The sequence below is a fragment of the Argiope bruennichi genome, chromosome 2 (genome assembly GCF_947563725.1).
Source record: "Argiope bruennichi chromosome 2, qqArgBrue1.1, whole genome shotgun sequence".
Taxonomy (NCBI): Eukaryota; Metazoa; Arthropoda; class Arachnida; order Araneae; family Araneidae; genus Argiope; species Argiope bruennichi.
In genome coordinates, this window is record NC_079152.1 from 84,577,995 (window position 1) to 84,591,755 (window position 13,761).

A 13,761-nucleotide genomic window follows, 5' to 3' on the forward strand; every position below is an offset into this window, starting at 1 on the left:
TTCACACAAAAATACGAATTGAATTACTGCATGTCCCACGTGCCACTCTTCAATAGCTTCGATTTGCTGTTCATCACGAATCCATTTTGTTGCCGTGGGCACTCTTGTGCACTCTAATACGTAGCTCAGAAAAACGCTGCCAAGTTTTCGTTTCAGTGAGATGTGGTCGCGCTATGTACGTATATCGGAGCCATCCGTGGAAAGGTTATGATACCGACTTTTGCCAACCTCATCTTATATATATATATTTTTTTTTCTTTTTCCAAAAGTAGGAGATTCTGCTCTTTGAAGTTATCACATGACAAAATAAGGATCTTGTGCTAATACCGTGTTTACTTGCAAGATCATTCAAGTCGCATGAACTTGTTTCTTTAATCTTTCCCTCCAACGGACTATTTGCAAAATAAAAGCCTTGAAGCCAAGACATTATTTTTAACTTACTCTGTAATTCGTAAAAGTATGTGATCTATATATATATATATATATATATATATATATATTTTTGTTCTCTATGAATAAACTTCTTGTGTGCCAACAAGTATACCACAAGGCTTACAGATGTAAGTCAATACGCAATTGAGAGTAAAATAAATTTCAAATATAAGGTCGCAGGCACAAATGCAAAAAAGGAAGAAAGAAAAATAGGGGGAAACAAGTAGATACACAAACAAAAACAAAAATGAAACAAAATTGCTCACATAGTAATAGAAACATACAGTAAATGCTATAAAACAATTGAAGAAGCATGATCAATTAAAATATTCAAAATACAAATACAAAAGTATATATGCAAATATAAGTAGGCAAACACACTGAAGTAAAGTTTAAATCATACGGGGAAAAATACTATTAATATATGTACAAAAGGAAATGAAGGATGCTTTACACTGTACAAAGGCAGATAAATGAGGAGGCCAAGCTATATTGTTCTTTCGAAGGCAGTTTCTCAGTTTACGTCTTTCCGGAATAAACTTGGTGCATTCAAATATCAAATGCTTGACATCCTGGACTGCACCACTGTAGCACGAACACCTATCAGTCGGCGACAAATTGAATCGTTTTAAATATGCTTTAAAGTTTCCATGCCCAGTCAGAAACTGGATAAGTTTAAAATTTGACTCAAAGTAGTGAGCTTTTAGGCGTCTCTGTATGGATGGAATAAATTCCTTAGTGAGCTGTGCATTAGTCGATGCTTGATATAAAGTATTCCATTCAGATATAACTTTATCTTTAAAGACATTCTTTAAATAAGATTTCGGAATGCTCATAGGAATGGAATGAACAAGTTTTGTCGCTTCTTTGGCAAGCCAGTCGGCGCGTTCATTGCCATAGATTCCTGTATGACCTCTAACAAAAGAAAAGGAAACTTGCACACCTCTGCCTTGAAGAAAACTCAGGTTGGATTGTGTTTTAACAATTATTTGGTTTAGGGAATCGATATTATTTAAGGCATGTAAAGATGAAAGGGAGTCGCTGCAAATTAAGAACTTTGATGAAAGGTTTTCACTGTCACAAATCCAAGAAACTGCTTGGGCTATGCAAAGCAATTCAGCCTGAAAAACACTGCATTCATCTCTTATTCTGAATTGATGAGTTTCAATTTCTATGTAATCTTGGAAAACAACAAATGCAAGCCCAACCTTATTGTTAATTTTACTACCATCTGTAAAACAGACAACGGGAAAGTTGTCTTCAATATTATTATGATAACTAATTACATTAAGAGGAAATCTTTCAGCAGGATGGGGAAGTTCAGAAATTTGAAGGAAATCATCTAGACTCTTATGGGCCAGGTTCTTCGTTGCGTTCTTGAATTCATTACTATGGTTTATAAAGATGTCAATAGGTGAAAAGCCGGAGATAGAAAATACAGCTTCATAAGATATCGTTCGATACCCAGAAATAACTCGTAGCAGTATTCTCCTTTGAATTTTCCTCAAGAGCCGACAATTTATTTTTAACAGCATTTTTTCTGTCTCCAAGTAGTTGATATCTTCTTCGCTTTAAAGCTTTTTATTGCTTTTTTTTAAATGGTAGCTTACTTATCTATATGAATTCGAATTTAGTCAGCCTTAGATTGGTAATGAATTATAGAGAAGTGCATTTTTGTATTTTATATATTTCTTTGATTGAAATCGTTGTGTATACATATCTTTGTATGGAAGCTGAAGATTCTTTTTATGTTGTTTTGTTATCGGAAAGAAGAAATCGGAGCGAATTGTTACAAAATCGTTCTATCAGTTTTTATGTATTAAAATCAGAACTCATTAATTAAAATAATTTTGCTATTATTTGAACATAGTGAATTAAAAAGAATTTTGCAAATACTTGATCATAGTGAAACCAGGTGATTTTAGCCTTTTGGTGCTTCCATCAGGTTTATTTTGGTTTTCACTCAATTAAGATTAAAAATTAAGTTTTATATATTTTAGATACTCGAAATATTTTGATGAATTTTCAGTAATTTTTATTGTTTATTAAAAATTACTGAAAAGTATAATATTCTGTGTTACATATAAAATTAAGAATTTTTTTTAAATATTTTTTTATTATCTTTTGTCTTCATTTCTGTGGAGAATTTTGCAGATTTAATTTGCCTTGGAAATATATTAGATATTGGATTGTTCCTTTTAAGTCAGTCACCTTGAGATTTTGAATAATGAAAGATGAACATTTCCATCATTATTAAATAATATATCTGAAAGGAAAATGTAGAAATTGAAACTTTTGATATTCATGCTTGCTACATTGTTGAATGTAAAAAATTAACCTAGCATGTATTGAATTAGTAGTACTGAATTTACAACTTATTCTTCATATGTTAATATGAATTTTATTGATCTAAAAATTCATGAATTGTCAGCGTGGATTAGTTGCAATTGTTCTATAGAGTAGAATTATTCACAATATTATAAGATTCTTTAAAATTATTATTTTTAACTCTCTTTACATGAAATGAGATTTCTAATGTGAATTAGTGTATTGTATAACAGAAATAGTCTCCAATTCATAACATTCATTCCCTGTGATTTTTCCCCCCTGTTTTTGCTAAAATATCTAATCAGCATTAAATGTTGAATTTTTATGCTATAAAATGTGATGATGATTTAAAAAATATTGAGGAAAATTAAATTATAATGAGCTGTTTCTGTATTTCTTTTAGGTTATCCCATCCTAGTAAAACGAAGGAAACCTGCCATCCAGATGGACATGTAGAAAAGAATCCAGATGAAGGTGAGAGTGGAATATTAAATTTCATTTTTGTTTGAATAACCAGCAATGTTTATTAATTATTTATATCAACTGATTTTTTCCCAACATGTTGCTAAACCCTGCAGCATTTAAATAAAATGAGACAATCTACAGTGTCAATCCAAAAATGTGACTAAGCTTAAGAATAAAAAAAATTTTTTTCTCATGTTTCTTGCATCAAAATAAATTTCTGTTAATAGTATAAGGTTATTGAACACCATCAAGTTGCTGTGTACATAGGATGAATTTAATTATTAAGGATTATTGTTCTTGTTTAATTCAAGTTTAGAGATTTTCTGGTATTGTATAGTCCATCTTTACCCCAAAAATATAATACTTTAAATTTGAAACAAAGCTATAATCCCCTATCCTCTATGCAACTGTTTTTCAGCCAAAGTAAGATCTGAAATATGGGAGAAAGATTAGAAGTACCAATTTATAAATTCTGAATTTAGAGAGATGGTTTATTATTACTAACTCCTGTTTGGAGTGTAGGATGAATTATTTTTCTTTGCTTGGGAGGATTGAAATAAGATATTTATAAATTGATTCTTATATGTAAATTCAAAGTAATTTATTTGGAATTAAATTTTATTATTACAATAATGTTTAAAATAAATGATAACATTTATTGTTGGTATTCGTTGCCCAGTTGAAGTACTCAAATAAATAAATATTCATGAGAATACATGACTTCAATTTAATCTTGAGCTTAAAATAGGAACTAATATAAGACTCAAAGGAAACATTATGTATACCATTTAAAAATAGTACATTCCGTAACATATTTACTGCAGTATGTTTGGTAAAACTTTTAACTGCAATGTATCATTGTAGCATTTAAACAAATTATGTGTCAGCACTTAACTGAAATAAGCGGAAAGAACTATTGGGGAAGAGAATAATTGTTTTTGAAAAACTGAAATATTAATATTTAAACTCTTAATTATGAAAACTGTACTCATTTAGTCTTGAAGTATCCTAGAATTTCTGTCTAATTATGTATTTAAAAGTTAGTTATCTCCAATATTCAAAAGTATAGTAAGGACAAAACAGTTATAAATTTATTATATTGTGCCCACAGCATAGTTATTTATCGAATGTTTACAAGTTAAGTAATGTTTTAAATTTCTACAAATGAATATTTTCTCTGTGTGTTAACTCTTTTACATATTATAGTGCATACTTAACTTAAAACAGACCTTTAAAAAATAAAACATGTCTTTGTAACATACTTTATTTGAAAAATAAGAAACAAAATAGACAAACAAAAAAAATGTTAATATAACTTAATAAATGGCTTAAATAGAATAGGAGGGTGAAAGAAAGAACATTACGTCCGAAAATAATAATATGAATAACTAGAGATTTTTCTGTCACAAATGTCTTTGTGCTTGTTTATATTTTGCATTTTTAAAATAACATACTATCGTCAAAGCTGCTACTAGTCAGAATGTATGGCTATCTTGAGTCATTGATGTTATTATTATTATTTTTTTTAATGAAAGTGATTTACTGAAAGTTATGTTTCCTAATATTATAATTCATAATCTGTGGTATTATTATTATTATTATTTGCTTTCAATAAAATGTAAATTGTGAGAAAAACTGCTGTAAAGGGAAAATTTATTTTTATTATGTTCCGAAATCTAGTTGGAATAGGTAAATTTACCGTTTCATCATAATACTAGCATTGCCATCGTAAAGTTGTATCACTTTTTTTTTTTTTTATTTATTTACGTAGTAAATCTAGCATTTTCTCCTTTTTGTCATTTGATATCAGTTTTGGAATGCTATAATTTGTCTCCCAAAATCATTCAGCACTTTAGATCTACTAAAAATCATTCTTTTAAACCTTTTTTTTTTTTTTTTTTTGCTTTGTTTTGGGAAGGAAACAGAGACATAGCGATTAGGTATTTTTTTTTAGAATATTTGTATTTAAATAAAAACTGTTTACATTATTTCTATTTTTATATTTTGCTTATGTTTTATATAGTATTTTATTTTGCTATTTGCATGTCTCGTCAAATGTAGAATATTAATCTAATTTGATTTCTTTTTTTGTTGATTGCGGTCATTTTAATGTTAATTTTATTGTCCAAAAGTTGGAAACAAATTATGAAGTCAAGGTATTATTTACAAAAATATTCACGCGTTTCTTCTTGGTTAAAATAATTATTTAGATCAAACAAAATAAACAGAATGCTACCTTTGTAATTTTGTTACTGTTAATCAAAATTATTTTTATCGCATTGCATGCTGTGTGGAATCCATCCTTGTGGTTATAAATTTATATACAGCATGAGTAATTTTTTGCCTCTTTCACTATTCAGTTTATTCTATTTATGTATTATTTTTGAAAATAAAACATTATCATTTTCACTATACTCCGCCTCTTGATTCTTACACTGCTTTATGCAAATTTTCATCTGCTCAGCATTGTTCTATAGCTCATTTCCTGAAAACCTTTTCATCACTCTATAGCTTTTACCTTCACTTACTGATTTCATCATTAGGTAAGATCATGTGATAAAGAAAATTAAATCTAATGAATCGATATCGGTTGAAATTTGAACAAATTGTAGGAGAGGCCGCGGTCAAGCATTTTTTTAATGACTTGTTTCTCGTTCTTTTGTAACACAAACAAATTATTTCTCGACACATCTTGCACAAGCGTGTAATGTATTCTCCTTTATCACCACAGCATTTTCTGCAGGATGATTAAATCATTACATCCTTTTTTTTATAATACAAATATTATATATGTAAAACAATTTTTAGCAGATGTGTGATCGAGAAGAAAAGACACTTTTGAATTTTTAACTTCGATTGATTCCATCACGGGAGACATATTATGTGTAAGACGCGATGACGAAACTGACGTCCGTTCACAACGCGATACAAGTGCAAAAGAGCGAAAGAGATCGACATTTTCTCTTCGGTGGTTTTTATCAATTAGATCTCGATAGGGATTTCTTTGACACATTTCGATTTATGATAAGGAAATTTAGGTATCTTTAAAAGAATATGCTAAGCATTAAGGACTTTTATTCCTTCACTTGAAGCGTGAGAAAAGGCAGAAGTAAATATTTTTACAGAACGTGTGGCATTAATTAAATAAAAAAGTAGGATTTTGGTCAGAAAATGAGAGAATATTTTAGCATGAAGTTAATATGGGCTAAATCAAGATAAAAATTAGGAAATTAATTAGGATTTAAATTGGATTTTAAAATACCATTACAAATATTTGAAGTCATTGTTTCTGTGTATTTATTTGGTTATGTGTGCATGTATTTGTGTTCCTTATTCTTTTCCTAAACAAGTATGCTAAGTTTTCACTTCAAAAACTAATTAAATATTCCATTAGGTGAAAAGTAATCAAAATTTTGCGTTTCCCCCACAGTAACTTCAGAAGAAATTATCCTAGCAAAAGTATTTATGCATTGCCTTAAAATTTTCATTTAATATGATTACTTAATGCTAAACATTTAAAGTGTCAGAAATTAAAATTTGAGAAGCGTGGGAAAAATTAAGAGCTTGCACAACTCAAAAGTTAAAATGTATTTTAAAGCTTGAATTTTAATTTTTAGAAAAGTAATTAATTTTAAGGTCGCAGTTGAATTGATTATATTTATGAAGAGAAGCATCGATTTCATTATCTGCAATCCGTCTCTAAACAATACTTGTGTTTAAGATTGGGACATTAACTAACGAAAACTTATATACCACTTTTGAAATTAACACTAGTAATATCATCTCTTTTTCACTTTACAATAAGTTGCTCAATAGATATTTAAATAATAATTTTTTTGTTTATTATTAATTAAATTTAAATTATTCGGCAATTCACCTGTAAAATTGTTCACTTACTACATTTTTTACATGAATAAGAACAGCTTTAATTAAGAAATTTTAATCCAACCATTAAGTGTTTTTAATTAATTTTATTAAAAATTAAGGTAAATTTTTCAATTGCTTTTTTAATTGCGTTACTTTTTGTAAATTTACAAGGAAAAAGAAATCACACATTGTGTAATTAAACAGCTAGAAGGAAGAAAAACTTTTTTCTGCACTCTGCGCTTTACTTTTTTTTTTTTAACCATATGCTTCCTTATAAACTTTTTTAAAAAACGTATAAATACAGATTGCTGAGAGATAGTATTTCGATATCGAAGGTAGTAAAATGGTTTTCGAAAACTTCTCAACCCTAGGAAGTTTCCTTTCTCGTCTTTCCTTACAAAAACTTTTCCCAGAATGCTTAAGAACTCATTAACCGAACGAATTCTCCAAAAAAAGTACCTTTTACCCGATCGGAAGTTGATTCTAAGATATTCCACTTTTTTCTCTGGCGTAGAGTTTGTATTTATCTAAAGTATCGATTAGTTATTAGCCGTATTTACCTTTGTGTTGAACCAAGCCGTCCTCTTCGCAGCTATTTTTAGCCCATGAAACTGTCCTTTGAATAGAGGCGAGAAATCCCTCCAGCTCTCTTTTAGCTTTGTGCTTTCTTAGAGCTCAAACTTGTGGAGATTAGTTGTCTTCATTGTTGGTGTAGTACCTCTGTAGCGTTTTTATTTGTACGCTATTTTTTTTTCCGTCGTTGGGAAGTAGTCATTCGTTTTGCTTTTTTAAGAGATAGCGACGTCGAAAATTCTGATCGAGTAATTTTTGGGAGGAAATTATTCTTGTTGCCAGACATCTTTTCTTTTCTTGACAGGATATGGTTTATAATGACAAATAAGATTTATTGAAGTGGGAAAAATAGTTAATTATAAAGAATGATGACTTGATTATTGCTTTGCTGAGATTTTCATACGACTGTTGTATTTAGGTTTTTTTAATAATAAATTATTATGAAATTTTAATTATTTCACAATTAATAAACTAAATAATAAGTTTATTAAATCTGAAATTTTAATTATTTCACATTTAATAAACTAAATAATAAGTTTATTAAATCTGAAATTTTAATTATTTCACATTTAATAAACTTATAACTTCTTGACATATAAGAGAGTCGTGGAGTTTTTAATTATAAGTTAGTAATGGTATGGAACATTTAAGGGTAAAATTTTAATTTAATTTTTTGAAATGTAATAATCCAAATAAGTCAGAACTCTGGTACAATTTCTATATGCATGAAATGCGTGAGTACATTCACAGAATGAGGGAGATGATATATCTTTGAAAAAGGAAGTATATCTTCATTATTAATAAAGAATGAACGTTCGCAGTGAAATTAATTTCTCCTTTGTTAAAATAAAAGGCACACTATTATTCATTTTAAAAGTTAAAAATTCATATGTACGTTCATCGTAAATTCATCGTTATTACCAGTGAGTGATATCTCTTACAATTTAGGCTTACAAAAACTTTATATATAAAAGAATCTAATATAAAAGTTAGCCATTTTGTTTCAGTGTTAAGTTCATTATATAAAATATTAATTAGTGTTGTTGAAATTCAAAATATATTCATTATATTAACGATTATTTAAATAAGCATAATAATGCATGCAATTTATTGTGTGCTGTCAATTTATATTGCCAAGCTTATCGATATGTTATGCATGAAGTGGACATGGTTCCCCATTTATTATTTTGATATATTTCCATACATTTCGATTGTTTTAAAGGGGAATTATAGATTCGATATATTGGTTTAAAATTCCCCTATAAAAGCTAAATGTTGAATTCAAAAACAGTAAAGATAAAATACAAGGCTTCTAAAAAACAAATATTGTCAAAATTGATTTGGAGTTATTTTAACTCTTATTTTTTTGGGAAAAAAAGAATGACTTTTATAAATTGCACAAATGTATAGATCGGTTTAATGCAATAAATTCTTGTCTTTTGAAATATTTTTCTAAGAATTTACTTGAGTATAATCATTTGTGATACTTATATCTTAAGTAATTTAGTAGCGCTGTTTCTACGTTACGCTGCTTTCTGATAAAACATATATATTAAACTAACTGCAGGTGTTCGAATTTTGAAGTTAATTACTCACCTATTTTTTAAAACCAGCAATAATTGTAAAAATTCACCGTCTTTAATTCCTATTTTCTTGACATTAACTGAATTGTGCTTCCCACTCGATAGAGTTGATAAAGAACTCGCTTTTTGTGACTTATATCCCCTTTGGAGTATGATGCAAAGCCCATTAATATCAGAGATAAAAGACCTTGCCAACGCCGAAAGCCCGGCAAGGTAATTCCAACGTAAATATGCTCGCATTCCTCTGCCGACATATACATATATGTACATTTATTTCCTCACAATCTGCGAATCCCATTACAATTCTCTTACTGCCTATATATCATCACTGAAACGAATTGCTCTTTTCCACCTCATCGACTTGCTCTAGAAATGGAGAATTCTGTGTGAAATGTATCATACATATATGAACTCACACACATATGTATAGTAAGCAATTGCTCTTTTTTCGTTATTTTTCCTTCAAAGACGCTGCTCCAGAAAATAAATTTCGTTGCTGTTTCAGGGAAAAACGTATTTTGGTATTATGAATAGGCTGTGTCGATAAGATTAAATCCTCCTTAGCGGTGTGTGTTTTTCCTTTTCGCCCAATTGGGAAGAGAAAAACTGACAAACCTTCATTTTGACCGTTGTTGGAAGACATTTTTTCGCCTTTCTCATCAAAAAGGTATTTGGAAATCCCTTGCGTCTGATTGATGTTGATTAAGCTTCGGAATTGCTCTTAAATTTTGAGTGTGTGAGAGAGAATTCATTTTTATAAGATCATCTGACCTTTGATTTTTTTCCATTTGAGGAGGACCATCGTGGAAATTAGCGTTGAAAGTAAATTCAAAATAAACTTGTCTCAATGTCTGACTAATATTTAAGTGATCAAATGTCTATTTTCTTTCTCTTTCTTTCACGTGTATTCCAGTTTCGGCATCACACCCAATTAGCTAGGCTGTGTCAGAAACTATGTGGGGGGGGGGCATTATAACTGCTATGTTTTTAAAAATGTGCTTTTTTTTTCATAGTTTATTTAAAATATGACTTAACATGTTTTTGTTTGGTAAATTGTTACAACTCATTTGTTAAAAGACACTGCTAACATTTATCGTTTTAAATGTTTTTTAATAGTTAATTTTAAGCAATTTTTTTTTTGTTCTTTTAGAAAATTAATAATTTTTCAAGTATATCTGCATTATTTCATTCACTTTTGCCGAACCAATTCCTTTAATATTATCTTCAAATAAATTTTTCAGTTCACTTACATGGGAGGAAGAATTGTTGAAAACTGAAAAAATTACGATAAAAAATAACAATTTTTGAGAGTATAATTCAATTATAAATCAAATTAACTTCTTTTTTTACAGATTACTTTTTTTAAAAAATAAATTTTATGATTCCTTCTTGTTTTATATTGTTTATTTTTTTACCATATGTGTTTTCCTTCAAATGTTTTTAAATTTTAAGTTAAAGAGATTCATAATTTAAACCTTTTAATGTATCTTAAAAAAACATCCCTTCGAAATTTTCCATGATATTGAAATAAGTTTTTAACCACAGTGATAATATTTTACCTGTTCTTATATATATATATATATATATATATATAACGCACCAAGATTTGATATTTCTGTTTCCCATAATTTTTTTTTCTCTATGTGCTGTTGTTCTCTATGTCCCATTTATTTCCTTTCTCATAATAAAGGCCCCATGTCTGGGAATAAACAAATACTTTTCAATTTAATACTTCAGAATCATTCCAAGGGATACAAGTTTTCAATTTAACTAATGAATGTTTATTTAAATTTAGTCTTCCATTGTATCATTTATTAATTTTTAAAAAATCCCAGAGAACTGAATCTCATTTTATGTTTGAATTTGGCGTGGCAGATTCTCCCTTGAAATAAATTTTATATGATATCGAGTCATGCATTTACTGTGATTTTCTGTTTCGATTCCATTTTTCAATTTAACTATTTGTAAACTTCATCTTCTCCATCCGTAGTGATGATATTTTGCAAGTTCATATCCAAGTCACGTTTGAGCTCCTCGCTCTTCGTTGCAGCATATGAGTACGGTAAAGCGCTATTCGTCTCCTTGACATGAAATAGCTTCCGCCTTCATCTTAAGACTCCCTACTGGCGTGACTTTTTGATAGTTTAGGAATTGATGTGGCTTTTGAAAAGTATTTCGATATTTCGAAAGTGCATAACGATTTAAGATTATTTAATGCAGTCATTGAAGGAATGCATATATTTGCTCTTCACTGTAGTTTCTGAGTAGTTTCAGTTTCTTCAATGTTAACTGGAAAGTTCAATTCATTGCAACTAGTAAAAGCTGTTAACTACTTCCACCATAAAACGTGCTGGAGATCCCTCTTTAATTCTAGGTCTATTCAGTGGATATCTATATTCGTCGCAAACATTGTGCAACTGGAAAGCATGCGATTCGAACCTCACATCATTATGTAAATAGAACTATCTTTAGGTCTAAAGTTCTCTGTAATAGCAGAATTTTCGGCAGTAACCTTTGATTATTGGATTTACTATTCTCTTTTAAATGCAATATATATACTTCTGGGAAAATAATTATTTTTCTTAAAAATAACAAACAAACAAACAAACAAACAAACAAAAAAAAAACAAAAAAAACGGAGAAACATTGTGAAAAAAAATAAAGCCGAAATTAAATGAAAACTGTGAACCCGGTCTGCGAAATGATGAAATATTAATTAAATAAATAAAAATAAACAAATAAAAGGCTGTTTAAACGGACCAAAAATAAGTGACCAAAAGGTGCGCAAAGCAGTACAATTGGAGCTGCCAGTAAAAGTAAACCCATTGTGCCTACTTTTACTGGAAGCTCCAATAATATGGGGATTATAGAGAACATCGTTTTCCACTTGTATTTATATCATTTTTATCTGAAGGTTGGGTGAAATCGTACATCATTCAAGACAAGGAATTTCACGATCCAATACAAATCTTTATTATACTCTTTTTGCATTGGATCTTCGGAGAATGAGCCTTCCTTTCCTTCTATTTGCTGGTTTCTTTATTATCTATGTTATTTTTGTATTTTACTTTGCCGTGAGATTGCTATTTCAAAATGTAATGAGCGAACGATTGCATTTACACATGGTCATCTAATTCTGTGTATGGTGAAATCGGCAAACATAAAATATTTTTGGAAATGATTGCGGGCATGTGCTGAAATTTTAATAAATATGCTAACACTGATATTAAGCAAGTGCAAAAATAATTGGTCCTCCCCATTCATCTGTTGATTTTGATTGAAATTTTCGGAGATTATTTTATTAAATTATATTCATGCTATATACCTCTTCAAAGTAAGGGATTTGATCTTAAATTTTGTTTGGTTTTAGTTTTGTTTTCAAATTTAAAAAAAAAAAAAGTAAAGTTTAAATTGGGTCCAAAAGAAAGAATTGCCTGTAATATCACTATTACAGTTAGATGTGGTATGCATAGAGAACATTCCGTTTACAGAATTTAAGAAATTTAGTGATGGAAATGAAAACCTGGAAATTGAAGAAGAGACGCCAACTAATTTTCTATTTCATTAATGAGAACTAACTATTGTTGAATCAGAACAGCCCGAAAAGCTGAAAAGGAATTTAAAATTTTTAATTCAATAATGAGACGATATTTGCCCTAAATTTATAAGCTAAAAACATTTGCCAAATGGAACCCCACAAATTGCCCCTCCTACTCTGTAATTCTTTTGAGCAAACTAAATGTCTCATTCCTGCATCATATTGTGTCTGGTGAAAAGTGGATTCCATACATTAACCAAAGCCACTTTGCTCAATATTTCGAGAAAAGAGAAGCAAAAAGTACCAAGATGCTTCTCCAATCCTAAGTTGCATAAAATTAATTAATTAATAAATAAATAAATAAAGAAGAAAGATTATGGGTACAGTTTGCTGATTATCAATGAGATTTATTCAGTTATTGCTGAAGACTGTTGATTACTGCCAGGAAATAGACAAAATGCGCTGAGAATTGCAGTATTCCTCCTCAGTTAATAGAGAAAGATAAATTCTTTTACATGATAATGACAAAGAATTTATTTTTTGCACTGTCTCATCATGTCTCACAATTCACTCAACAGAAGATGAATGAACTGAGTTATTAAACTTTCTTGATCCAGTCTTACATTTTAAACTTTCCTCCAATTAACTATCTCTTTTTGTTATACGATGACGCCAACTTTCTCAGTGAGCAGTTTTAAACAACAATTTTAAAGGCATTCAGGAATCCCTTTAAAATTTCCATTAGTTCTAGATCACCAGTATTCTTTCCTTTTCGGATGAACAAACATGTTTCATACTTGGAGTAAATAATTTTTTCCAAATTTATTGTAAAATTCTTAAAATTTTATTCGTAAAAAGTACATTTATTCATACATCTATCTAAATATCATTAATTGATGGATTGTATAAATGGGAACTCTTCCGCTTTGATCATTATTGTTAAACTTTTAATTGTGTGATTTAGAATGTTTTGTA

The 13,761-nt window shown here is 29.2% G+C and overlaps 1 protein-coding gene across 7 annotated transcripts in view; it reads left to right on the top strand.

Annotated features, from left to right (window-relative positions):
- Positions 1-13,761, top strand: part of LOC129990271 (uncharacterized) — a 171,463-nt gene that overhangs the window by 95,593 nt on the left and 62,109 nt on the right. For all 7 annotated transcript variants that reach the window (XM_056098143.1, XM_056098141.1, XM_056098145.1 and 4 more), the window contains one exon: positions 3,164-3,234. In XM_056098143.1, coding sequence (XP_055954118.1) covers positions 3,164-3,234 — 71 coding nt within the window. The remainder of the gene's footprint in view (positions 1-3,163; positions 3,235-13,761) is intronic.